Here is a 27,360-nt window from a genome sequence, read left to right on the forward strand (position 1 = left end):
AATGATGCCAATTGTGGATATCCATAGGCCTTATGACATTTTCACCAGTCAAAATGTAATTTTGGTCTGGATATTTAAATTTACATTGTGGACATCTGGAATGTTTTTTTTTCCATTTTGGATAGCCTATCTGAAAATAAAATAATGACTAGTGCTATAACAATTGGATTGTAGATATCTGAAATGGGAGTTTTTCCTAATAAGAATTATATCTCAAATATTATTTTTGATTAGGAAGAATTGAATTACGGATATATGCAATAAATATCCAGTGTAGCTATTAAATGTTAAAAATTACCACTTAGCCTACTTTTTAAAGATTTGGATATATTTTAAATTTAGTTTTGACAATATGATCAAATTTGATCATACTTGTCAAAACTAAATTTGTAGATGTCTTGAAATACAATTTTTACTTGTAAGAATGTTATTGTGGATATCTTAAATGCGTTCAACCCATAGACTGTATTTATAATATTTAAAGTGAAGTCAAACCTCTTTGGTGAAGTCTATGGTTTAACCATAGACTGTTGATATCTAGTCTATGGGTTTAACCCGGAAACCGTAGCAAAACGGTGCACACGTTCTCATTCATGACTGTTTATAAGATATAGATAATATATTCATATATACATACTGTATATAAGATATAGATAAGATATTCACATATACAGTCATTGTGTGCACACCTTTAATTTTGAGATTGAACCATATACTTTATTAATAGTCTATGAATTGAACCGAACGTGCCCCTGTTTACTTTGGCGATGACGCGAGCCGGTCATAGAGCCGGTCTTGTTGGATCACATCCGCTCTTCCGCGCGATTGGCTGCTTAACCAGGAAGCGCGTTTCCTTTGAATGTTTTGGCGATTTTATTGGTGCGTTTCAAGACTTTAAATTCCAAACGGTTGTCTCCTAAAGAAGGCGAGGGGTTTTCAAATGCACACCAGTCATTCTTGGCCACCCTGCAGTTGAATGTTTCGGCGAAAGATTTTGTAATTTCGGCGAACTGCATCTGTTTTTCGAGGTAGGTGGTGAATACAGGATGATAAGATAACATTAGTGCCTTACGTTTTGCTCTATTTTTTTCATAAAACGTGATCCCAAGTTTTTGATTTCTTCCGCTTTACGTTAAGTTTAAGTAACGTTAGGTCTACCGTTAACGTTAGTTCTCTAGTAACAGCTAGCTAGCTAACAAGAGCTTTTTTAAAATGTACTGTCAACTCTAGTTATGTTAATAATAACGGTAACGTTAGTCTAATTTAGCGTTAATTTAGGTGTTGGAAACGTTAACGTTAGTAGCTAGCTAGCTTTTGTGGCATGCATAACGTTCGGTAGCTAGGTCAACGTTACCGTTAGCAAATCCAACTGATCAGTTATCAATTTCTGGTTGAAAAGTATGACAAGTTGGCTCCCCACAATAAATGAGAATTTTGCCGTCTGATTACATACTGTTTGAACGTTAACGTTGGGTATCAGTTGCTAGAAGAAACGGATTGATAAAAACGTTGACAACATTGGTCCCGTGACATCAATAAGACAAAGCTGTGATTCAGCGAATTCAGAAGCGTCTTGTATAACGTTACAATCATTAGCTAATACTTGGAGCATAGTCAAAATGTATTATTATTTAGGAGCAACATTTAGAGATGTGTGTACTTGCTACCTAAATTATCATAGTCCAACATAAATTAAAGTCATAGCATGAAAAGCATAGGGCATAACAACATCAACAATGGCTGCATAAATGTAATGTTAGTCACTTCCAGGGCCTTTGCATTATGCATTCGTGTTCAATAGCAACATGTCAAAAGGTCTAACGTTATAGTCGTATTTTGCATGTCTTTTATATTAAACCACTGTAGTCAAAGTTTACACATCTGGGCTCTGTAGCCTGAACAATGCTAGATTTTTTTTTTTAAGCTGATCACGTTACATTAGTTATATCAGGTATGTTTTTGATTAGGTAATGTGTTGGCAACTAATTATTTCGAATTTGATGTCCTGAACTGGACTTTTACAGTTGGAAAATGGACCTGTTAGCGCTCTCTGCTGGAAGAACTATGTAATGGCAGCGCTGTTTCGGTCTTAAACATTGTACACTTGTTTGATATCAATATAGCAATACGCTGCTATCGGCCTAGCACACAGCATCATTGTGGGTGTAGCATCAACATCTTTTGTAATTTCTTTTCAACTTTCAGGGATCATGGTTCAGTTTTTTTCTCTTTACTTTTCCACGTTTTTTTTAGAAAGGAGTGTATTACACAAATAATAACTATAGGTACGTGCCAACTATGATTTACCAACAGAATAAAATTGGCAGAGTCACTTATGTGTTGATTCTGCTGTTAACGTTGTGGTTTTTCTCTGTCCAGATCCTTTTTTTTGTTTTTTTTAAACACACATCAGTAAACCCCACGACCAAAAGAGTCTTATCAACTGGTTGCAGCTTTCAGGATGACTCCTCCTTCAGAGTGTCCATCTGATCGTTCCAGCCCCGTAACTTACAGTTGGTCTCTCTGCTTTTACAGGATGAGTTCTGTTGATGAGAATGATGAGAATTGTGGGGTCTACCCTGGAGGAAAGCAGAACAGCTCAATTAATGACATTTTTGCCCTGGATCAGCCAACTGGGAGGCCCTCCATCCTGCGTCAGACTGAGAACCTGCCCAGCAAGACTGTGCCAAAGGGGACGAAGGTACAGCGTGTGTGTGGATGGGGAGATTGACACATCTTTTTATTACCCCTGTTATCACTGGACCGTTTTTTCAATTTATTTTAATCTTTGATCATACGAAGTTTGACCCTCCCCAACAAATTTGCAGCATAGCTCTACACAACTTTAAACCGGCTAATCAAAAAAAAAACCCAAACACTTGTTTTGGTGGAAAAAGCTACAAAAAGGGCAGTTCAGACATGTTTCTAGCACACATTTGCAAAGTACACTAACTTTTGTTACGTAGAACTATGATGAAAGGGCTGGATATTACTATACTATTCATTTTTTTTTTTTTTTCTATGTATAATTTAGTATCCAGGTAAGTTATGATACTGATCAAATTACTTGTGTGTAGGTTTGTTTTCAGACTCCAAGAAGAGACCCTATGACTAAAAGAATTGTATCTCCTACCAAGTCTGTCAAGATGGCAAGTGTGGACGAGTGTACAAAAGCAATGGAGTCCTTAAATTTGGATAAAATTAAGTAAGTAACATATCTCATACTGAAACATGCTTCCAATTTAATGATCAATTTAAGTAACCAAGTCTGTTTTGTTTTCATAGGATATTACCACAAGATGCCACTGAGCAGCCTGATGAGTCAAAACAAGGTAATTCATCCAACATTGCAAGTTGGTTATTGTCTTTTGAAGTCTCTGAATCCTGAGAAATTGACGATAATCTTCTTGATTTTTCCACAGAAGTGTCATCTTACCCTGATGATGACATGCCAATACAAAGCAAAGGAGGCTATCAGTTGGATTTTGACAACCTTGACACTATCAATCCATTTTTGGGGTCTGTTAAGATGGTCCTTTCTCCTGCGAGGCCTGCTGTGGAAAGCCCTCCTACAGAGTCTCAACACACACAAGCAGAGAATATCTTGGAGGAGCCCACCAAAATAGAATCTGCACTAGACGAGACGCTTCCATTCACCCCGTCTGTGGACAACTCACTTGTTGACGTCTCCTCCAACATCAGCTCCACAGAGAGCAGTGTGGTCACAGTGGCAAAGGTCCTAGTGGTCGAGGAACAAGATTCATACACTGCCACACCTGATGAAAAGCAACCTGCAAAAATGTCTCCAAATATCGATCAAGAAACGGTGTCAGGCAGTTTTGTGGAAGATGCCACTGAGCAGCTTGATGAGCCAAAACAAGGTAATTCATCATACATTACAAAGTTATTTTCCTTGAATGTTGAATGCTGAGAAATTGATGATGATGATCTTCTTGAATTTTCCGCAGAAGTGTTATCTTACCCTGATGATGACATGCCAATACAAAGCAAAGGCGGCTATCAGTTGGATTTTGACAACCTTGGTGCAATCAATCCTTTCCAAACCGGTGGCTCTAAAATTCAGAATTCCCCTGTCCTTGAGAGAAAGGTGGCAGACATTAACCCACCTGTTGAGGAGACACAAATAAAGGAAAATGGATCCACAAATGTTGTTGATATACCTGAGGTGGCTCTAGAGGCACCTGTTAAGCCCGAGATGAAACCCATAGCTGCAGTGGCCCCAATCTCCACTAATGCTGTCAAACCGTCCGCTGCTGACTCCACGTCCCAGCCAGCTGATGCCCCAGTCCAGGAAGGACCAGTCAAACTTGAGTTCAATTTCGATGATGGCAGCCAGGTCAAACGGAAACCGCCACCCAAAAAATTGGGCAAAAGGCCACCTGGTCTAAAACCTAAAGAGGGGAATCCGCCGCGTGACGTCAAACCATCAAAAAGTCCAGTGAAGCCTGAAGCCAGTGGTGTCGCTGATGTTCCGGCTCCCAAAGGGTCTTACTCATTAGACTTTGACAAGTTGGATGACCCAAACTTCAATCCATTTGGAACAAAAGCAAGCATGAACAACTCTCCAAAGTGTAGCAAGAAATCCGGCCCTGTGCTCATGGAAACGTTGATTCCAGAGGAACCGGACAAGCCCGTGGAGAAGGAGGCTGTAACATCAGCATGGTATGTTTACCTTATCTGAGTGTATGAAGCATTTAATTGCAGTGGACACTTCAATTGCCAGCAGCACGTAATAATTTCACTAAGTGTGTGTGTTTTTGCCCTTTTGTAGTGTTGGAGAGAGTGTCCCAGCTGCAGGACTCGACCCTGCAGCCGTAAGACAAGTAAAGCCGTTTAATCCTAATTACATTTTTGGATTTAACTTTCCCTTGGTTGTATGGTTTCAACAAAAAATACCCTTTGTTATTGTGGATTGACAGAATGCGGAAGACCAGGCTGCTTCTGACCATGACGTGGGAATTCCACTTGAAGCTGAACAGCCTGTGGGGAGTCTTCCTGAGCTTTCTGAATTGTGTCAACCTGAGCAGAAGTCCCAGACCGCCCTGTCAGAATTCAATGACGAGTTTGTCCCTGGAACTATGTGTAAGTAAATGTTGGACGTAACTCTATTTTGTCTAGGATCTCTTAATTTTTCTGTTGCCTTAACCTGGAGTTTTAGAAGTAGTCTGAGTCTAAAATGGTTCACCCAGCTTGGTGTGAGCGATTACATAGAAGTTAAATTACTTCTCTATTAAGGAAATGCTTGTTCTATATTATGTATGAAGCACGTTAACCTTATTATCTTTATTTCTAGTCATGGCCAATGACTTTGATGGACAAATGGATTACCTTGAACAGTTTGGGTCCAGCCGTGTAAGTACTTAACTTATTAAGAAACTTTTATTGATCCCGCAAGGGGAAATTACATTACATGTTAGTTATTACCCACCGGCCTGAAATACACACGCATGCCCCGCACCTGTACATGCAGTAATGGAGAGATGTCTCCATTAGTGCATGTATAGAGTAGAGTGAGGGGGCTGCCCAGGACAGGCACCCATGACTTGTGTTAAATGGTTTAATTCTTTTGATTGTCAGTGCGTGACCTAATGTTTGATTTTTATTGTCAACAGTTCAAGGAATCTGCATTAAGGAAACAATCCTTGTACCTTAAATTTGACCCCCTCCTGAGAGAGAGCCCCAAGAAGGCTGCAGGCCCGGTCGCTCAGACCAACGTCCCTCGCCCGGCTGACTTTGTTTTGCGGTATGACGTACTTGTGGTTCCACTCTGGTTGCTGCTGTCACTGGATGTTGGAGCTGAATTTGTTCCGCTTCGGAGATCCTGTTTAACAAAATGAGATTTGTCTGAAAATGTAACTACTTTGACCACATCACAAGTGTTTTTTTTTTTTTTTTTTTTTTTTTTTTTTCTCTCCCCAACTCAGGCTTGAAAAGACTGCACATGGACAACAGGATGATTTTAAACTGCTTGATGATGCTACAGCCTCAGTAAGTCACGCTCCAAATGCCACCATTGATAACCTTGGTAACCTTTTTTTTATAAATGGAAGTTTTGGAAACGACATTCAATGCTTCTCCTGACTTGATTTATTTACACTGGAACTGTCATCTAGACTCCTCCAATCCTTGCGGACCTCGTCCCTCCCTTCCTCCAGCCAGCAAACACCGAGGACTCCATTATTGAAGTGCTGAAGTACAGTCAGAAAGACCTGGATGCAGCCATCGCCAGGGTCCACGCAGAAGTATGTCCTGCTCAATGTTCTCTGATTTGACAATTAACAGTGGAAGAACATTTCCATTTGAAGTCACTTTGCTTAGGTCTAGGTGAATACAGAACCTTTGTTTAGACGGGAAAAAAAACCGCACGGTAGACCTTGTTGATGGCGTGGTTTTCTAAACATTCCCTGGAGCAGTTTAGAGTATTCTGATTCAACCAAAGCAACCACCGTGCATTCTGGATGAAACGCAAGCATCTAAGATCAAATAAATATGTTTAACAGGCAAATGTCAATGATTGTTTAGCTTCCAAGATTGTCACTGTCAGCTGAGTCTTTCATCATTTTCTGAGATCAATATTCCATAAATAGTTAGATAATCTTTTTTTTAAACATGAGGACTGCATTAGGTAGGCAGTATTCAGTTCAGTAGCAGTTGTGATCATCGAAATGTAAGTGATGGCCCCAAGTCTGTCGACTATTCTTAACCCAAAGTTGTGATGAATCAAGCTCCCAAATATATCCTCTTAAAATAAACGGTTTTGAACAAATTTGACATTGTAAAACACAAATTAACTACAAGACTTTAAATTAAAAAAAATTTAAATTCTATTAACGAATAACTTCAAGTGTGTATTTTCTCAAATAGGCAAAGGAGAAAGAAGAGCAATGGAGCGCAAAGTATAAAAAGATATTTGACGATGGTCAAGAAATGAGGTAAGCTGTGGTTTGTTTAATGTCGTTTTTGTCATTTTAATTCAGTGTTTTCAAGACATTTGACAACTTTTTTTTTTTCTTTTTTTTCACACAGGAAAATAATTGCAGAATTTGAGCTCATGATTGCAAAAATGATGGGTAAGTTCATATAAATGATGTACACATCAGTCTTAAGGATTTTTTGATAATTGATTGGTAATGGTGTGTTAATGAGAGATCTTTAATGTTCTTGTACCCAGCTGATCAAGAGAAGGAGAGGGAGGTGGCTCAGGCGAAACTCAGGGAGGCCCTGCTGGAGAAGGAGCAAGTGTCCAGTGACCTGAACACCATGGAGAGATCTTTCTCCGACCTTTTCAAGAGACTGGAGAAGTACAAGGATGTTGTTGAAGGCTACAAAAAGGTTAGAAAAAGCAAACGCTTGCCCTGTTATAAATGACAAATGCATGACGTTTTGAGGTTTGAACAAAAGCTGTGGCAGTTTGATTGGTAAATTGATGTCTGTGCCCTTTCCCCAGAATGAAGAGACTCTGAAAGCTTATGCTCAGGACTATCTGGCAAGGATCAAAAAGGAGGAGCAGCGCTACCAGACCCTTAAAGCCCATGCCGAGGAGAAGATTTCCCAGTAAGAAACCTGACTACTGTGTTAATAGTGTATAGTGTACATTGCAAGACTTGCCGTGTCTGACATTTTATTGTTGATCTTAAGTGCAAATGAAGAGATTGCTGAGGTGCGGTCCAAGAACAAGGCTGAGGTATCTGCACTCCAAGCCCAGCTGCGGCGGGAGCAGCTGAAGGTGCAGTCACTGGAGAAGAGCCTGGACCAGAAGGTGAGTGAAGATTTAAATTAGATGGTGCATGTTTTTTGCAGAGGTCTTGAAGATATGAAATGTTATTCTCATATTTTTCTAATTTCCCTTAATTTTTGTTATACAGGAGAAGGAGGCGGAAGAGCTCACCAAACTTTGTGATGAACTTATTACCAAAGTCCAGAAGGGTTGAGCTCATTTTGTAAATACTGTATATTTTAATGTCATCTTTTCCGATTTTTGTTGTTGATGTCCAGATCATTTTCTTGTGTAGTCTTGTCGTCAATGTTCTTATACTGTAAAAAAAAAAGTAATAAAGTGAGTTTGTTATGATTAGACTGTCTTGTCTTTTTAATTTCTGCATGATGACAAATCACTAGGGGGCAGTATTTGCCTTCATAATGTTTGCAAAGCTTGTCATCTGGGTTTTGGATTTGAATCATTATTTATGGATCAAAAAGTAACATAGCTGTTTGAAACCTTAAGTTTAGTTCTGTGTAGAATTTCTACTTTTAAACACACAAAGGTATTCAGTGCACTCACCCCTCATCTGTCTGGAGCCGAAGCTCATCCCCATCCTATAATGCTTACAACAAAACGAGCTCACCTGATACAATGCTCCCCTTCTTTCCTGTGCAATCACAGGGTCCTGTCACATCACTCGCAGAGGCAGGACAATGCACTTCCTAAATGGTGAAAGGAAATCCTACCTAGATTGGAGTTGAATGAGGTGGTAGAGGCGGAGAGGGTCGAGTCACTTAAATGGGAAAAGATGCTGGTCACTCGGTGTAGTCTTGCAGGGGCCATCACTCATCTAAAAAGCACTGTGTGAGACTGCTCTTGTGTCTGTATCTATTCATTCATCCCAGCAACTTCTGTCCCTCTGCTGGTTGCCCTCTGTGTCACCCTCAGCAGACACTTCAACTTGCAAAAAGGAAGAAAGCTGACCTGTCTGTACCCAGCCCTTATGTTTTCAAACAGGTAACCGCCACTGAAGTTCTTATTCACACAGATTTGTTTCGCCCTCGTTAATGGCAGCCTTTGAAGAATATTCGATTGAACAAGTGCATTCATCTTCGTGAGGCATGTGACTAACTTGTTTCACGTCATTTAATCAAACTACCAAACCATCAAACTTTAGATGGATTTAGTTTTTGAGCTGTGAACAGAATACATCATACAAGATTGTCAATACAACTAATTACATACAAAAATACCTAAATATTGGCATGAACTAAATGTGATTAAACTGGTTGACAAAGTACTGAAAATGTACTATACACAACAATAGTATACTTTAATAACATTACATAGATATGTAAAACGCCTTACTCTGAAAAATAAACCTTTGATACATTTTTTTTTTTAGCAAAATAAATTAAATATTCATGACTCAGTTTGATTATAAATGACAACAGCTTCATACACTGTGGTTGGAGAAGGTGGCCTCCTCTGCTGGTTTATCTCAACATGCTACTGACTGATGTTGGAAACCTACCGTAAAGAAAAAGTTGAAATGATAATGAAGACCAATTCAGTTAACACGGAAACACAATTCTTCCATCCCTTGCAGTCTCAGGCAAGTATACTTACCAGTCTACTCTCTATCACTTTTACCAGACAACAAAAGTGAGGGATGGAGAAAGGTAATAAAAAGAATAGTGGTCAGCATTCCAAACATTATGCATCTTTAACAGACAAAAGGACTACCTGAGTAGGGCACAAAACCAGCCCTTTTGTAAATCTTGAGTACCATTTTCATCTTCATTACCAGGCAGAACATATGGAGTCTCTGCGATCTAACAGCTGAATAAGTGAAAGGTAAAACCTAACCTCCATTTTCAGCTACACCTCAAGTAGGAAAATGCAAAATTCAGCTGCTGAGGAAGACCTTTTAGCTGGCCTAAATGTCTGTGATTACACTCACACGCAAAAAAAATGTCCTTGTCCTTTTTGTATTAAGTGCACAACAAGGATTAATGGATTTTTAGTGGTGTGAGAATCTGACAGGTAAAAAAAAAAAAAAAAAAAGCACCAAATATGGACGTTTGGATGTAAAAACACAAGGTGTGTATTACTGGCCACTGTTTTTCCCACATGCACACACTCCCAACAATCTCTAGCTATGAGAAGAGTCTTTAAAGAGTAATGGCAGGTGAACGTCGCTCAGGAGCTGCTGTTCAGTCCATAGCTCATTGTCCCTCTGAGATACTGGAGCAGTTAATGGGGGATTTTTGGCACTAAGGCTAACACTGAAAATGAATGTGTTGATGCTGATGTACTTTCCCGTCCACGTGGGAATGAGTGTGTGTGTGAATGTCAGTGTAGATTTTGGGGTAGATTTTAGGGGGGATTGTTGATCCTCCCTGGGCGAGGAGCAGCTGCTGCTGTGCCAGGTACTCCTCATAGTGCATGGAGCTCATGCAGTCTTTCTCTGGGCTGGAGGAGCTAGAGGACGGAGCCACACAGCCCCGGTCCCGTTCTCGATATGGCAGCCGGTGGGAGCTCTGCAGTACCTGTGCAGCCGCAGCTGGAGAACTGGGAGGGGGACAGTGCTTTCTGCTCTGGCAGAACCACAGCAGCACTGTGCCAAAGATGAACACTATTCCAGCTGGGATGCCAATGATGACAGGCCAGGGGAGGGAGCTGGAGGCTGGCGGGAGCATGGGTGTGATGGGAGGCTGCGTGTCTGCAAAAGATAAGGGCCAAAATAAAATCAAAACAGATTTCCAAATCTTCAATGTTGGCAAGAGTTTGTTTATTGCACAGGTGAATGCTTAAGGCATGAAACAAATCATTTCCCCAATCAATTCATCTGTTGATTATATTTTTGATTGAGCATTTAGTCAATAATGGGTCTGAACAACAGTCCAAAACCTTTGAACCGAGACAGGTTCAATCCTTGGCTCATGTGATGACTGAGGAAGATCACTGACACATCTGACGGACCTTTAGTTTAAAAAGTGTTGTCAAATCAAATCTGTTTGATTTACAATGATATAAAACTGAAAAAGCAGTAGCAAGCACTTTTTCTTAAAAACTGACTTACATATTCAATCGATAAACAAAGTTGCTGATTATTTTTTGTAGACTACTTGGTTAATCGAATAATCGTTTCAGCTTTTAAATGCTTACTTTATCCATTTCCTTCAGTTTATGTACAGAAAAACAAAAACTCTTGAAAACCCTAAACAGGTTTTCATTTATTTGGTGGAGAATAACATAACTCCAGAACATGATACTGATATAAAACAGGTGACAAAATATTTGAGTTTGCTAACATTGCTTTGTTGTCATCTGTCGTCATTAGTACTTTTTGCTGACATGTCTGCAGTCTCACTTTCATTTCAGTTTGACATTCCTCTGATAGAATTATGTCATGTGCACTAATGCAGATTCCTGAAAAAAATAACAACCACATAAAACGTAGAAACTGATAGTACAGATCCAAGCTGCTGATTTGTTTGTCTGCAGTATGTTTGTAACACTGCCTGCTGTTGTGGCTGTAAACAGACATTTCCCAGACCTCACCTGGCAACACAGTGAGGAAGGCGCTGCGGAAGCTGTAGCCCATGGTGTTGGCGCCTAAGCAGATATACATGCCAGCGTCCTCCTCCTTGGCACGGGTAATGAGCAGCTTGTTGAGGTAGGAGCCGTCGGGTCGGGACCACACCTCCCCCGTGGGCAGCACCACGAATTGGTGGTCTCCCACCTCAATGGTAGAGTTGTAGCGACTTTCCTCGTTAGACTCAACGCGTTTGAGCCACTGAATGATCGGCTTAACGTCACTCCTCACTTTGCACTGAAACGACGTGGTGCCTCCGTAGTCCACCGTCGTGTTGACCGGGTGTGTGCCAGTCAAAATAGGCTTGGAGTTTGTCCTCTCTGCATAGACACACACAACAAAAAAAACTGTCAAGACACACACAGACATTTTTTGACATGACAGCCCTTCTGTGGATAGAAGAGGTCTTAGTTGTCCATACCGTTATTAGCCTCGGGCTTAGAACTTATAATTGACAGAGAGGGAGCAATACCACATGTAACACAAGAAGTACGTGTGATTAGTTTCCTCTCTTTCTTTGCTCCTGGTTGTACAGCACACATTTCGCATGGAAAAGGGAGGGGGCGGGGGGGTCTGGCAGACAGCTGGGCTTTAATCAGCTCCAGATTGGGTGGAGGGTCTCTGAGTTGAACAGTCTCTCTCTCTCTCCCCCCTGTGCAAACACCAGGGCACAAGCCCTCAGTCTCAAGCCCGCTTCCTCAATATGCTTCTCATATAAATGATTACACAAGCACATTCATCCATGCAGCAAGGATATGAATAAGACCTGCTGATCGCAATCAGACGTCAGGAGTAGTTAGATCAGAGAGAAGATTTTTTTTAAAGGTTACAGTTCTTCCTCAGTCAAAATCAGACCCACTTATACAGAGATTACGCTTTTTTTTAAAAGATTATTTTTTTGGGTATATTTTAGGCCTTTATTTGTATAGGACAGCTGAAGACATGAAAAGGGAGAGAGAGGGGGAATGACATGCAGCAAAAGGCTGCATGCCGGAATCGAACCCTGGGCCGCTGCGTTGAGGAATGAACCTCTATATATACAGTTGCGCGCTCTACCAGGTGAACTACCCAGGCGCCCGAGATTACGCTGTTTTAATTTACCTCAGCAATGTATGAAGAATCACAAACATCAGTAATCATTTAATTTAATCAACTCTGCCTCATCTGTTAGCATTACTATTTCCAGGTGAATATGTTTGGTATGCGTACAGCTCAGCCTCTCTGAGGGATACTCACGTATGACCTCAACTTTATACGTGGCGTTGATTTCCCCAGCCCGATTAGAGACCCTGCAGGTGTATCTGCCGCTGTGCTCTGGCGTCAGGTTCTTCAGACTCAGAGTCCACTTCTTCTGACGGCCCTCGCCGACCTCCTGCTCCGTCAGCGGTCTGTCGTCCTTCAGCCACACAATGTCCGGTCGAGGATTTCCACTGGCCGTGCACTTGAGCCGCACTGAGCTGCCAACAGGACGAGCTATCACCCGTTTTCTCATTTTAGCAGGCTGGGTGAAGCGGGGCCGCACTTTATGGGACAGAAGAGGAAACATTTAGTTACTTAACTTATCAGTGGACACATTACTTCAGCTGACAGAAGACAAATACATCCAGAAATCTAAAAACACAGCAGGCTGGTTTGCAAAATATTTAGATGTGACTTGTAATAAATAGGATAAAACTGGGATGGTCTGGTTAATTTACCACTGCACCATTGGTAGCATGCCAACAGAGCTCTTACCAAGTTTTTCTGCCAAGCCATCAGTGCCCAGATCAGACACTGCTCCATCAGCCGCCCCGGGCCCAGTTTTATCAGAACCCGAGTCATCTGTCAACACAGCAGGACAACAGTTAGTCAACAGTTGAGTCCCAATCAAACAGTCAGGTGTTCTTTTGCAGTGAAGATAAAGTAAATCTTGAGGCACAGAATTGTGCATATGTATTATGCATTGACATTAATCTAAAGCATTAAAGCTATAGTGCGTAGTTTCTGTCTCTCCCATGAGGAATTCTCAGTAATGACAACAACACTGTCGGCGCATGCACATGACGCAAGCCTTCGGCGATTGGGCACCACCCCCACCCCTCATCCACACAGTAGCTAGTAGTTTATTAGTCAAATCAAAGAGGACACGGAGGATTAAAAAAACATGATGGCCTCTTCAGAAGAGGTAATTATCTTATAATTGTTATGTCGTCTTCTTCTCCAAAACTGAATGCTGCTGTTTTCTTTCTCGGTGGTGACGTAAAACGCATCACTCGAGCTTCCACTCGTTGCCAGACTACACCATTTTGGAAACATAGCTATACTGAGAAGTACAGAGAGAGTTGTGTGGAGCTGATAGGCTTAATTAGCTTTGTATCAACTCATTTGGCAATGGCTTGAATGTAATGAATGTTCATTACTATAAAATAGTTGCGAACTATAGCTTTAAACGGTAATTTATCATCAACCCCATGCTAAATCATTATAAATGTTTTTTTTCAATTTGTATGGCAATATTAAGGGCAGTGTGCATTCACTATGGAGTTGTAGGTATATTGCTACTTCTAAAGTCTGTGTTAACTTTCCATTAGAATCCCATTCTTAATTGTCAACAGTGTCACTGTCACAGCTCATATGGCAGTGACCCAACACCAAACAGGCCCAGCAAAGTGTTCTTGGCTCCATCATAGTAAATTTAGCATTTATAGATAGGCTCCTCTGAGAGGGGTGCATGCTCAGGTCATACTCTGTAGCATTTGGAAGTAATATGATCAGTTTTCATAAGCCCAGTTCCAGGAGACAGCTGTGGAGTGTATGTCATAGGCTGACATCATGCAGCGGAGCTAAGACAGGGCTTAGAGAAAATATAATGAGTGAAACCTAATCGACGGTTTGTGATGCGTATCGACTTTTCGAGTTAAGCATTGATGAATTAACAGAGCAGATCGGGTTCCTCGCCAATATCTGCCACTCTGTGCAGGAAGAGACATGAAGCAGATGATTATTGGAGACGGACTGCTGTTGATTGATTGTTGATGATTTTATATGATAATACTGAGCTGTCAATTCACATAAAGTAGTCCAAGTCATTCTTAGCGTTTCTAACAAACGTACCAACCATAAGTCAAGGGAAAGATAGACACAACAGCACGGGTAAACTGTATGCTTTAATAACAATTCAAAATGGGAAAAACTACCAGCCAGTTTTGTACCTTTTGTATCTCTTTGTGATTTTGAGTTCAGTGCACTGAGTGCAGCCTCAAGTTGGATTTTTCTAGATGCAGTTTGGCACACTTGATTCCCTCTCAGGGTTTGATTGGGTCAGGTAAAGAGGCCAGATGTGACTTCTAACCCCCTTGTTCTGCCTCCCTCTGAGTCCCCCCGAAACCCTCAAAGCTCTCTAGGGTTCTCTGGGTACAAACCCTCCTTTGTTTGTCCCCTGCAGCACCAAGCCCAGCAATGATGTCATGGCTATTTGAAGGGGTTTAACTGGCCAACTATAATAACCCATTCCTTTAAAAAACAGCCTTCACTGGAAGAAATATTTCTCTGTTGCTCACTTGGGCTCTCCACATTCCTCCCGGTTCCTGAACCTCCCAATCCAAACAGAACATGGTCCCACACTGCCGGGGTTTTCTTTTTGACTTTTTTCTTTCCTGAATCTATTTCCTCTCTACTTTTAGGCAATTCTAGGGAACAATGGCACCCTTTATATGTCTGTCCTGTTAAAGCTTTCCCTTGCCACTATTGTCTTTACACAATATTGGCTCACTAGACTGCAGACAGGGGCGAGGTATCATGACATCTCATGGCTGCCATACGTTTGTTATTTTTGGAAGATTGAAAAATAAAATAAGCAATAAATGAGTATTGACTGAGAGGCCTCTGAATATAAGAGAGGCCCTACTTGTGTACTGAAAAGAAAGTTAAAGCTGCAACTTATTATGGAATCAGTGATCAAACAAAAATCCTTATACTTTATGCACTGTAAAAAAAATCAAAGGATTGTTATGCAAACGGAAATTTAAGTCATGATTAAAGTGCATGCTTATGCAAGTGAAAGTATTAAATTGTTTAAAATGCAATCAGCCTCCTTCCATACAACTTAAATCTATTCATGGTCTTGCTACAGTGTTTAGGGTCTGACGGCATCCCCTCCCACTTCATTCACAAATCCAGCGACAGGAAACAGGTCACTACACACACTCTCTCTGCTAGCCTTCTATGCCAGCTGAATCACAGGAAAAGGCCTGATGATTTGAGGTCACAATGAGCTCCAGATGTTGTTGGGGACATTGTAATGTCCAGGGAAAGTTATGCGCAGTGGCCTTGCATCACACTCTGGAAATCTCCAAACAGCTACCACATGTGATCAGTCACACACGGGGCAGTTTACCCAACAGTTGGCCTGACAACGTCTCCAGAGAGGAGCGAAATGAAAATGTGCTGCGAGAGCCAAAATCTCCATGTAGAAATAATGAGCGCCGTCAGCCCTGTATTAGCCCTGTAATATATTATCTGTGCAGACATAAACATTAAAATCCAATCCTGTAAATGTTAATATGACAATCCCATGTTAATGCTCATATGAAGCCTGCTGTAGACTGAGCAGCTGAGGACAGAGAGGTTGCTGCATGCATCGGCCTGTCCTGGTGGGGTTGCTGGGAGGTGATGGGGCCAGTTGTCAAGAGACCACCCCAAACAGGGCCCAAACAGCCAGCTGGAGGGATTGGGGAGGCGCCATATTGCACTGACTGACCAGATTCTTCAGATAGCTCAGGGGAGGACAGGCTGTCCGCTGGCAGATGGGAGGAGGGATATCTCTCCAGCCAAAGTGGAACCCCCCACCCCCCTTACATCACACTGCAAAACCCCTCACTCTCTAACTTCCAATCTCACTCCACGTCTTCGCTGTCTCTTTATCTTACTGTCTTTCTTCTGCTTGGCTTCTCTGCTGGGTCTCAGGCGATTTTAAAACGTTATGCTTTCCACGTTGGGCCTTGAACTTGAACAGCTGCCAGGTTTTCGTCGACCCTTCTCCCCTGACCGGCACTATAACTGACTGCAGTTGCTTCTCTTACTTTTTCATTCTGTGATCTAGTAAAAATAATAAACTTACATGATGGATACTGTATGTGGAGCTATGCTGGGAGTTACCGCTCATTTACAGTATCTCAAATAAATAATCTCTCTCCTCTGATCTTTTTGAGCAACATAATAGGCCTCCCAGCAGGCCACTGCAGTTAACTGCATGCAACTAGATATAAATGGAGAACAATTAGGTGATTCTAATGGAAAGTGTTGCTCATGATAATTGCAGACTATTTGGCTGTATTAAGCTGACTTCTATTCTGAAAGTATTTTGACAATGAGGCCCTCTAATCGTTGTGGCAAAAAGGCACACAGAATGCAATGCAGCTCTGATGGAACAATTATCTATAAAAACAAACGCTGCAGGGATGACCTGCCAGTGCCTAATGGGATGATGGACAAGAGAGCAGAAAGAGAGGAGGGGGTGTGCTTGTGAGTTGCAGACTGGCTGTTGAGTGTCTACAGTCGGTCTGTTACACACTCACTACCACCAGAGGACAACTAGGAAATGGAACAAACCAGATCAGGATTAAGAGAGAGCCCAGAAAGTTTCTTTACCTTAAAGGGCAAAAACACTGATAAAAATCTCATGGAAATGTTTTTCCAAGAAAGACTTATGATTGAACTTTCATTGGTATTTTTTCCTAACGTAATCACCAAGTGGGAGCAACGCATGCAGTCAGGTTGAACTGATCTCGCCAAGGTCCCAGCCAGCTTCTTCACATCCGTCTTAAACTGTATTTATTGAAGTCTTCATTCTCACTCAGTCACACTGCAGCAGAAGCTAAACCAGACAAATTATCTGTCACATAAACACACCGCAGGGAAAAAGTTGTTATCTATCACCAAGATTAATTGCGTGTGTGAGTGTAGGCGGCTTTAATCTATCAAAATCTCCCATCTTTAAATCAATATTTAATCCAAAAACAAATTCCATGTGCTGTACAGTATTTATTTCAAAATGTATTTAAAAAAAAAAATAGGCTGTCACATGTTCAAAGAGCTCAGTGGTCAGGGAAACCCTTGCTGACCCTTTTTTTTCCTTATTTGTGTTTGCCTATGTTTATGCAAGCTCTTTCTCAGCTTACAAAGACCTCTAAGAATGTCACTGCACAAACTAATTTCTATTCCTACAACAACACTAGAAAGTGTGATAGCATGCTGTGCTAGTCACGAAATGGCTTTTTTAACGTAAAGTGTAATGGTTCCTAAGCTAATGATATGCAAACTCTTGGCCTTGGAAGTAAAGCTTGGTTAAGTTACTTCACTAAGTTACTCTAGGTAGTTAGCTACAGTAAAGCTGTTAGCCAGACATGCCATCGTTTGCAGCCAAGAGTTAGTGCAGATAAACACTGTTTAATCTGTTCCTTGCACTTCTGGTCTTGGTTTTGGAAATACAAAAAAAACACCACTCTCCAAACTCATGAGGTACTACTAAGTTTCTGTATGCCCTTTTTCACTCAGCCCCAACCTACACCACCTCAACATGTGCAGAAATCCAAAGCCAAAGTGCCTAGTTACGGTTGCTAAGAATGGAAATGGGAACCTGGATGATGAGCTGTACCTCCACCAGACCATCGAGGTCAAACTTATGGAAGTCCTAGGTGGGTAGTTTAGTTCAGCAATTCCTTTGTCTCCTGATCTATGTTTATTAGGGGACAGATCTCAAATACCAAATATATCAAAATGTGCATTTCCAGTTATTATAGCGTGTGTGATTACAGCTTCCATTATTATTTTAAATCATTGGAAAGTAGCAGAAGCTCCAGATTTGAGTCTATGCTCAGTAGAGCAAATGGTACTTTGGAAGATAGGATTTCCTCATGGAATCTTTTTTGGAACTAAGAAAAATCGACATTTCATTATACCTCATGTAAACAGGACAGATTTTTTTTTCATTTCATTTTATTGTTGACTGGGTCCGTCATTTTTGTATCTGCTTTATTCATTAGTGTGCTTTCCTTCAGCAATTCAAACTCATTCTCGTATTATTATCCTGTTTCTTCTTCTGAACATCATTTTTTGGGAGGTTCAACATACTTATACATACTTTTTTCTCCAAATTCTTTTCAGTTCATACACAGCTGACGGTCTAACTGCCATTGTTTCTCAGTTTATTGAACTTGCACTAATTTCTTCCATGACATTCACTTCAATTGACACCCTAGACAAATTATCACGTACACTTTGTCTAACATTTCAACTTTATTTAGTGCTTACACTGAACTGAAACTACATATTTTAGCACTTCTATTTTATCTGCTAATTCAACTTATTTCAGTATTTGTATTTCGACTGCCACTTCAACTAAGTCAGCATTTCAGCTATTTCAAACTCTGAATTTTTAACAATGAGCACACCTAAATCATAAGAAAATCTTGCCTTTTCTAGTTTATTATATCTTGCAATAACGTTACCCTATATGACATTGTGACGCTGCTTTTTTGTTTCTATACACATTGACTCCACTCCCCACTTGAAATAATCTACATTTACTTTCTGCAGTGGAAAAACCTCCATCACATCAAAATGCACCAATGACTGTCTTAAATCAACAGTGTCTTGAACCAGACTTAAAATGACATGGTGGTTGTCCATCACATGATTGATTTTGAATGTGTTCCACTAAGATGTGTTTAGTGTATATAAAAAACACAGAATTCTCTTTAAATGCAATGTAGACCCAGACAAAGCCACATCTGACTTTGATACTATATAGCACAACTGTAGTATGAACATTGACATTATAGCTGGCTCTGTGCCTTCATCTCCAACCTTTCATTTTAGCACAATCAGCAGACACCCTCTCTTTGAACTCACTGGCAACTTCATATTGAGGGGGACCCTAAAATAAACTTTGGTCCAGACTCATGAGCATGCTTTACTACAAAAAGCACCGCTTTCTGAAGTGCTCTGTGTTTTCCACATCTGCCTGATTATGGTTCTTCTTCTGAAGCCTGGCTGTCACAAGACCAGGCTGCAGAGAGAGAGAGAGAGAGAGAGAGAGAGAGAGAGAGAGAGAGAGAGAGAGAGAGAGAGAGAGAGAGAGAGAGAGAGAGAGAGAGAGAGAGAGAGAGAGAGACTCTGGCCCTAATTAGGCATCTTAGAGTAATTAGACTAAACACAGCCTTCACGCTCCACTCTGCTCATTCATCATGCTCTGCTCTAGCACAGAGGAAATGCACTGTGCGCACACGCACAAACGAGTTACACACTGGGTCAAACTGTGGCTTAATCCTCCCGGCCCAATTCAAGAGCTGTGTGAGAGTCTGAAGACAAACCGGCGCTATTACACTGAATGTGTTTCTTATTGCTGAGCTGCAGACCTCCTGCCTCCACAGAGTGTAGCCTAAGGAAAAGGAAGAGCTTGAGATCCAATTGAGTCACAGAGGATGAAGTAGTATGAAACAATATCCCATGCCGCTGTTGACTTTGGGCAGTGAGAGGTAGGGGCTGTAACACATACAATAGCTGAGAGGATCAACCACTAAACCTCCATAAATCCACTTGTTTTAGACCTCGACCTCTGTTAGTGATGCTGTCTTTTAATATTTGAACTGTGGTGAGATTTTTGACTGCAGGAAAGTATTACAAATAAGGCTTCAAAACACCACAGCGGAAGATGATGCGTTCTGATCGTACAAATCAGGGGAGAGTGACTCACGGCCATGGTCTCTGGTTTTAGTTACCAGACAGGTGACTTCATGTTTTTAATAGATTCTGAACCAAGCATGAATTTTTAACAAGAGTGACACATTTCACAACCCTCAATGATCTCATCTCAGGAACCTGAGCAACACGTTTTACAAACTGTCTAATGTGATACACACACAACTCCATCTGCACTCACCGATGACGATGAGGGTATAGTTGATGTTCACGCTACCAAAGCCGTTGGTTGCTTTGCAGATGTACGTCCCAGTGTCATCTGCCTCCACCTCCTTGATCTTCAGGCCCATGCGGAGCATACGGAAACGGATCCAGCCGCTGTGGATGTTGCGGCCATCTTTTGTCCACATTATGAGGGGTGGAGGGTCTCCTTCCACTGGACACGGCAGCTTAATGGCGCTCCCGAGCCGGGCCATCTGTCTGTGAGCAATCTTCTCAGACACCCGTGGAGGTCCTGAGGACACACAAACACAATAATGGTGATATGAATCATTTCTGAAAACCTTAATATGGTTTGGCAAAAGGAAAACATATGTGTTTGAATCTGCAGCCCACAAAAAATGAAGGTTTCTGAGGCTGATACCAATATTTTTAGATGGCATTCCACATCTTTTACCATTTTCATGCCAAAAACATTAAAAGTATACAGTAATTCCCCACAATTTTATTCTTGTCAGGGTGAAACAGACAATGAAACATCATCTAAACCAGTCATTCACAGCATGTCGACCCCTTCAAAACATGCTGCAACCATTTCAGTCTAAGGGGGATTTTTCTATTTCAGATTTTTTTTAGGTTTTAATAATCTTTAGAGGTACAATTTGCAGAAAGTCACAAGGAAAAAAGAGCAAAGATTATAACAAATTCTAAAGAAAAATAACATCATTTGGGGCAGATGTTTTTTTCTAGTAGGCAAAGAAAATCCCACCACAAGCTCCATTCAGTAGCTGTTCTGGAGCTTTAATCTAAATTTTGAAGCCAATATGGATGAGAAGTCCTTCAAGTGCTCAAAGGAATGGAAATTTGAACATCTACAAACATTTTTGACATCTGGAAAACTCTATCTGCTAATGAAGATCGTGTCATACATTGAAAGCTCCAGAGCAGCTGCTGAATGGACCTTATGGTGCAATTGTTTTACCAACTGCTGTTTCCAATGTCAAGGTTTTTCTCCTTTCCCCAGTTTGGGAACTTCTGATATCGACCACATTACATTTAAGTCTCCATTGAGAACCACCAAACTTTTTAGAAAGAAATTTGGTGGAAGCTCACCTCACCTATTAAGTGGCAGGTAAAACAATTAGGCACATCAGTGGAAAAAATGACTTGATGAAATAAGCCTGATTGAGCAGTTTTAGTTTTTAGGTATAGCCAGAGAGGCGTCTCCTTTATATCCAACAATTTAAAAAATATCACAAAATAGAATGGTTTACCAACAAAGTGCCATTGCAGCTTGTCTAACGATTGTGTATTGGAATCAGCAAATGTAATAAAGTATCCTGATTTCCCTGACTAAAAACAACTCTAAAAACAGCTCAGATGTGGGCAGATGGAATGAGATAGAGGTAATTTGTCATCTTTTTGTATGATTACCCAGAGCTGTTGAAACCAGATTGTAATAATTGGACAAGCCCAGTTGTCCACTGCCTGCACAGAGAGGGTAAAGTGTTCTGGCTCTGGTTTTGCGTGCAAGAGATCAAAGCGATGAGGGGGGCGGGCCACAGTGAGACGGACAGCAGCCTGTTCTCCCTGCTCTTAATTGGCTCAGGTCTGCTCCCTCAGATCTGGTGAAGTGGAGCGGGCCGAAACACCCTGTGATGGTGTTAGGAGGCCTGCGCTGCTGCTCGCACAGCCCCAGCGTTCAACTAACCCCCCACCCAAAACTAAACTAAACCCTGAATTACTGAGCAGACTAGACACCGAAGAGGAACGGGAGATTGGGGAGGCTGCAACAGCCCGCAAAAGTACACAGTATGTGCCTCAGAACAAATGGCCGGTCTGGTAGTAGTAAAAACAATGGGGAGCTTAAGTACACATAGCCTCTCCCAACACATACACACACACGCTCAAACACACAGTCACATTCCTTTAGTGCATTTCACACATATGGTAAACAAGAAGATCATTATACTGATGGGGGCTGCAGTGGGGGAAGGTGACACAGGTAACTCCATCTGGCTGTTTTATGTATCACATTGCCAACAGATGTATCTCAGCTGCAGGTAAAAACATCTGGGGTCTCATTTATAAAATTGTGCGTAGGATCCTTACTAAAAGTGTACGTACGCCCAAAAGCCAAAAATGGCGTACACCAAAAACAATTCAGATTTATAAAACCGTGCGTACGCACATCTGTAAGCAATGTTCCCTTTATAAATCACAGATTACCCACAAGTGTGCGTACGTGAATCAGCATCTTATCCTGCCCTGTACACGCCCATTTTTAACCATAAATAGTCAATGCAAAGCACCTCATGAATGCTGATCAGTATGTTAATGACCCTGGCAGTTGTTCTTTCGTTACGTGACGACAGGCTGGGAAAAAGCAAAAAACTTCTCAGGCGCTCGGAAATTGGAGGACCTATATTTGGACCGGGATGGCACGGTTCCGGCGCGTTGCCCTCTCTACTGGACCCAATTCAGTACATAGATCCAAGAGCACAGCTTTAGGGAATTTAATTTCATTGTCATGGTCCCTGAAGTCTTTTTCTCCCCTGATTCTTCCATTGGCGTAGTCCTCCTGCGGTGCCAGCAGTGCCATCATGCAGCATTACGCACGGGCAGTATTTCTATGTTTACAACAATTTGTGATTGTTAACACCTTGCCAAAAATCACAGCATCAACTAGTAGTATCCCCAACCCTGAGATACAATTTGCAAACACACTTTTCTTCATGCAGGTTTGGTCACGAACAGTATCAAAGTTCGGACCGATAACGAGGACATTAAGTGTAACGATTGCTTAACGTCTGTATTTTCAGACTTTGACATTTGATGATATATGCACAGTATTAAAGACAGATATTTAGTTATTTACACTGTGTTCTGCAGTTATCTAATGCTAGGGGTGTTTGATGCTATCCTGTATTCCATGCAGTCGGGCCATCTCCTCCTCCTGCACTCCGTAGCGGACTCTGTGACGGTGAGACAGCGCAGATTAAACATTAAGAACGAATTGATTTAAGATTTGAGTTGGATTTTATAATGTGTTTATGGAACAATTAATACTCAGTACAAGCGCAAATAACACTGCTGGATTTAATCTTCATGATAACGTGGATGATATGGAGTGAAAAAATGTGCGTGAGGCATCAATACTTGAAAATATTACGAGTAATCTTTATTCCCACATTTACTTTCTGCATTCTGACTTCAGTTCACCACCTTACCATCTGTGTCGCCAATTCCCATTGTCTCCAAAATGTGCATACGCATGGGTCAGAATTTGCGTGGAGGACCGCACATTCTCCCATCAAGTTTGTTTTTTATAAATCACAACCTTTGCGCGGGAAGCGGCGTACGCACATTTTCAGCCCTGTTTTGTGTGTACGCCACGTTTATAAATGAGACCCCTGGACTGCTGGGCCAGTGACCTTCGATGCTAAAAAAGCTGGACTCACTCATATTTTCTAAAAAAAAAAGTCATGCCAAAAAACTCAGTAGGGAAAAAGTGACACCTGTCAGCGTGAAGCCTCCTTCCTTTTTTGTTTCTGTCTTTCTCAACCATGCATAAACACACACACACACACACACACACACACACACACACACACACACACACACACACACACACACACAAACTCAGAGTTTTCCTTCCTCACTGTGGATGGCCTTTTCTGGTCCACAGCATGCACAGGAAATTGGAAGTGTCATTGTTTATGTCTGTGGAGAAAAGGCGACCACAGTTTTTTTGGCTGTTGTCAGCTGGCCCATATCTCACTCCTCTGCTACCAGGAAAGCCGAACAGAGGCGCTCACTGTTCAGTTTCTGACTCTACAGACTCAAAGTAACACAAACAGGTCACAGCGTTGGCTTTGGGCTGCTGGAGCTCATATGGACTGAATTGATCCTAAAAGGCCGAATCGCCTTGTAAAAACACAAATACATTTCTGCCAAATCTTGAACAAATAGGCTTCAGTTATCTCTCAGGACTTATGGTGCCACAAGCCACTCAGCCATGTGCTCCTTCTGGATTAATGGAGGGGACTGACTTAGAAAAACAAGGCCTGATTCATGTCAAAGGTTTAGCTAAGGCAAAATGTCAAAACACATTGACCCAGCATAGGCACTGCTTGTCAAACAAAGATTTCTAAAAACTGGAAGGACATTTCTTGAGAGTTATATTCTTCCCAAGAAAATGAAAAGCGACACGGGGACCTCTGCATTCTCTTTTACATTCGTTAAAATATACAACAGTGCACTACAAAACCCATCTGCAGTGTTGTTTGCAGGGCATTTGCCACTTATTGTACACTCAACCCCTGCCTTAGTGGAGATCCTTCTGTAAATGTCTTTTTAAGCTTCTTAACACTAAAGTGTTTTTCATTTATATGATCAGATGGCTTTATAATATAATAATAATAAATTGAATTTATATAGCGCTTTTCAAAGACGTCGCTTTACAGGGGAGGTAGATTACAAAAACAAAACAAAACAAGATTCAGGCACAGATGAAAAGGGGAGGGGGCGGGGGGCTACGGATAGGCAGAAATGTTGGTGGTGCAGTGAAACTTTGGCTAGATTTGCTTGTTTGGTAGACTGCAATGTCTTTAAAGATGCTTTTTCATTTTGCCATGTTAATGTTATTAATCATTTAAAAGAATAGTTCAACATTTTGGGGAATAGGCATGTTCGCTCTCTTGAGTTAACTGAGAAGGTCGATACCACGCTCCATCTAGCTAACTCTAAGGGGAATCAAAACATACAAAAACAAGTGTATTTCCCAAAATGAATCTAACTATTCCTTTAATTGTGATAAAGGTCTATGTGATCTTGAACTTATGTTATTCTGAACTACTCCAGACGACTTTGGACGGTGCTCCAAGTGAAAGGAATGTGCAACGAATGATTTCCTCCCTTCATCTCCGCTCTTAAAAAACCCTTTGAAGTCCGTTTGAAAAACAAAGCATGAAAAGGTGCTGAAATCAAGGACATCGCCTGAATAACTTAATAACTATTTGTGCTGTGTGCATGACCACCATCCTTTCTTTAGTAAGGACTCTCCTCCTCCTCCTCCTCCTCCTCTCTCTCAGGGACAGGTTCTCTTAACCTTGGAGTTGAAAGCTCAGATACTACACACAGAGGCCCTCTGTAAAAGAAAATCCAATTGTGAGAAAAGTTGCTGCCTTATCCACTTGATTGTAAGATACATAGCTGCACTTTTCACTGCTGTTTAAGCTTCAGTCTTCTGAGGCTCTCTCCTGTTGCTGAACTAAGCATTAAGGTCCTCTAGGGAGGCTGTGATGAATGGGAATCTACCAATTTATGACAACTAGTGAGAGTTTCAGAGTATTTATTCAAATTGTTAGAGTTGTTAGCTGCTCTGTAAATGGAAAATGATACACATGACCATATTGCAGCGTTGGTACGGTGCTCCTTATTATAGCCAAGCTCCATGTGTGAATGGAATCTTTCATAGCGCAGGAAGAGGAGGAGGAGGCCTGGCGACTCTCAGAATTACCTCTGTTTTTCTTTGCTCAATTTGGTGATGGATTATTTTAAGAGAAAGGGGCACATTCAATAAGAGGCATTCTTGTGATTTAGACTAAATATAGCCATTATTACAAAACCTTGTGAGCGGGTTAATGAACTGCTGATCTGAAGTGCAGGCATCCGTGGAGGGAAATATGCTAGGAAGAAGGAATACATATAAAAAAATAAATAAAAAAAGACTACAAAGGCTGCCAGACTTGAGCAATGTTCAGATGTGCTGGCACCTCTCTCCTCATTTATTTTCTCTTTTACAAAACACCTGTGGATTTGTAATGATGTGTACATGCATTTTTCTTCCCATACAAAGTGCTTTGGTCTTTCTAGTCATTACAAACATGTCAATAAAGGGTTGGCTTGCTGCTGACAGCCACTCCAATAGCGAACACCTGGAACTTAACCAACCGCAATGAGCACAACTTGATAATGCACGCAACACTGTCTGCCCAATACAGGATACAGTTCAAACAACACTGTAAACATCATCTAATAAAAAGGATTTGGTCCTTAATCTTCAGCCAACTCCAAGAATTTCTTATGCATCAAAAGGTTTTTGCACACTGCCAGACTGTAGTGATTCATTTCTTAGATAAACACTGATCTGAGTGAATGTGCCTTCAATATGCAATATTTACATAAAGGATAAGAGGCAGAGAGACAGATAGAAGCTGGAGAATGCATCCTCCTACTCAGCAGCACTGTGTAAGCTCACCAGACCATACAAGAGCAGACAGACCTCTAACATAAGGGAGGAAGTTTAATGTAGCCTGTGCTTTCAGGAAAATATTCTATCATGCATCTCATAAAACATCATGAGCACTTATATAATACAAATCAACAATATGGATGGAAAAAAAGTAAGTTGAGTTTAAGTAACACGAGAGGGAACTAAAAAACTACATGAAAGCTTGAAACCAAATCCAGAGTCAGTGACTTTACTTGAGACTGGAGAGGTTGGGTGAAGGCGAGAGGTGAGGCGGACTCCGCAGCTCAGGGAGTGTGTGAAAGGCCAGAGCTTCTGTTCAGAGCCTGCTGCTGTGCTTGGCTATACATTTCACAAGCAGAGATAAAAATCTGCATAAAACAGTGAGGGGGGAGGGCACTTTGGCAAATCAAGAAAGGAGGTGAGGTGAGGGAGGGGAGCAGTGACAGGGTAAAAGGGGACGGGTATGTGGAGTGGCAGTGGAGGTTGTTCTGACAGCAGCGGGGCAGCCGAGGGTGAAGAATGTCGTCTTTTCTTACCCCTCCAGACGTCCTGCCCAGCAACTTCACCCAGTGTGGTAATCAATACCTGTTATTTTCCCCTCTCGGCTTTCCAATCAATAGATAAGAGCGGGGTAAGACCAGCCGGGACAATGGCTCTTTCTTCGGCACCATCTGATGTGGGCTGAATAGCAACTGCTTCAGTGGTGGGAATGGTACAGGAGGAGCTATTGGGTGACATGAGGGACCAGAGAAACAGCGGGAGGGGGTGGAATATAAAGAAAGAGGTAAAGAGAATAAGATGCTCCAGGCAATCTATCTGATTAAAGCAGAATCACTGGAATAAAATCGCTGCTTGTTTGCAGTGAATCTGCTTCCTTCACTA

At 41.4% G+C, this 27,360-nt stretch overlaps 2 protein-coding genes across 2 annotated transcripts in view; one reads left to right on the top strand and one right to left on the bottom strand.

Moving 5' to 3' along the window:
• Nucleotides 1-788: 788 nt before the first annotated feature.
• Nucleotides 789-8,095, top strand: tacc3 (transforming, acidic coiled-coil containing protein 3). Its single transcript, XM_031279147.2, has 18 exons — nucleotides 789-1,028; nucleotides 2,536-2,701; nucleotides 3,078-3,205; nucleotides 3,286-3,332; nucleotides 3,423-3,881; nucleotides 3,969-4,683; nucleotides 4,793-4,844; nucleotides 4,941-5,103; nucleotides 5,315-5,373; nucleotides 5,634-5,764; nucleotides 5,946-6,009; nucleotides 6,135-6,263; nucleotides 6,886-6,953; nucleotides 7,048-7,091; nucleotides 7,193-7,353; nucleotides 7,469-7,575; nucleotides 7,660-7,780; nucleotides 7,887-8,095. The coding sequence occupies exons 2-18, from the start codon at nucleotides 2,537-2,539 to the stop codon at nucleotides 7,950-7,952; spliced, it is 2,679 nt and encodes an 892-aa protein (XP_031135007.1). The 5' UTR covers nucleotides 789-1,028; nucleotide 2,536; the 3' UTR covers nucleotides 7,953-8,095.
• A 756-nt stretch (nucleotides 8,096-8,851) lies between these two features.
• Nucleotides 8,852-27,360, bottom strand: part of LOC116035845 (fibroblast growth factor receptor-like 1) — a 30,544-nt gene continuing 12,035 nt past the window's right edge. The window contains exons 3-7 of the mRNA XM_031279187.2: nucleotides 20,245-20,517; nucleotides 13,059-13,145; nucleotides 12,561-12,845; nucleotides 11,291-11,644; nucleotides 8,852-10,448 (exon numbers count right to left, since the gene is read on the bottom strand). Coding sequence (XP_031135047.1) covers nucleotides 10,006-10,448; nucleotides 11,291-11,644; nucleotides 12,561-12,845; nucleotides 13,059-13,145; nucleotides 20,245-20,517 — 1,442 coding nt within the window. The 3' untranslated portion in view covers nucleotides 8,852-10,005. The remainder of the gene's footprint in view (nucleotides 10,449-11,290; nucleotides 11,645-12,560; nucleotides 12,846-13,058; nucleotides 13,146-20,244; nucleotides 20,518-27,360) is intronic.

Source organism: Sander lucioperca, chromosome 18 (assembly GCF_008315115.2).
Source record: "Sander lucioperca isolate FBNREF2018 chromosome 18, SLUC_FBN_1.2, whole genome shotgun sequence".
Lineage (NCBI taxonomy): Eukaryota > Metazoa > Chordata > Actinopteri > Perciformes > Percidae > Sander > Sander lucioperca.

Coding starts and splice junctions, on each gene's coding strand:
- tacc3 (XM_031279147.2), top strand. CDS start 2,537: ATGAGTTCTGTTGATGAGAATGATGAGAATTGTGGGGTCTACCCTGGA. Junction 3,333..3,422: donor GCCTGATGAGTCAAAACAAG/GTAATTCATCCA, acceptor ATTTTTCCACAG/AAGTGTCATCTTACCCTGAT. Junction 6,954..7,047: donor GACGATGGTCAAGAAATGAG/GTAAGCTGTGGT, acceptor TTTTTCACACAG/GAAAATAATTGCAGAATTTG.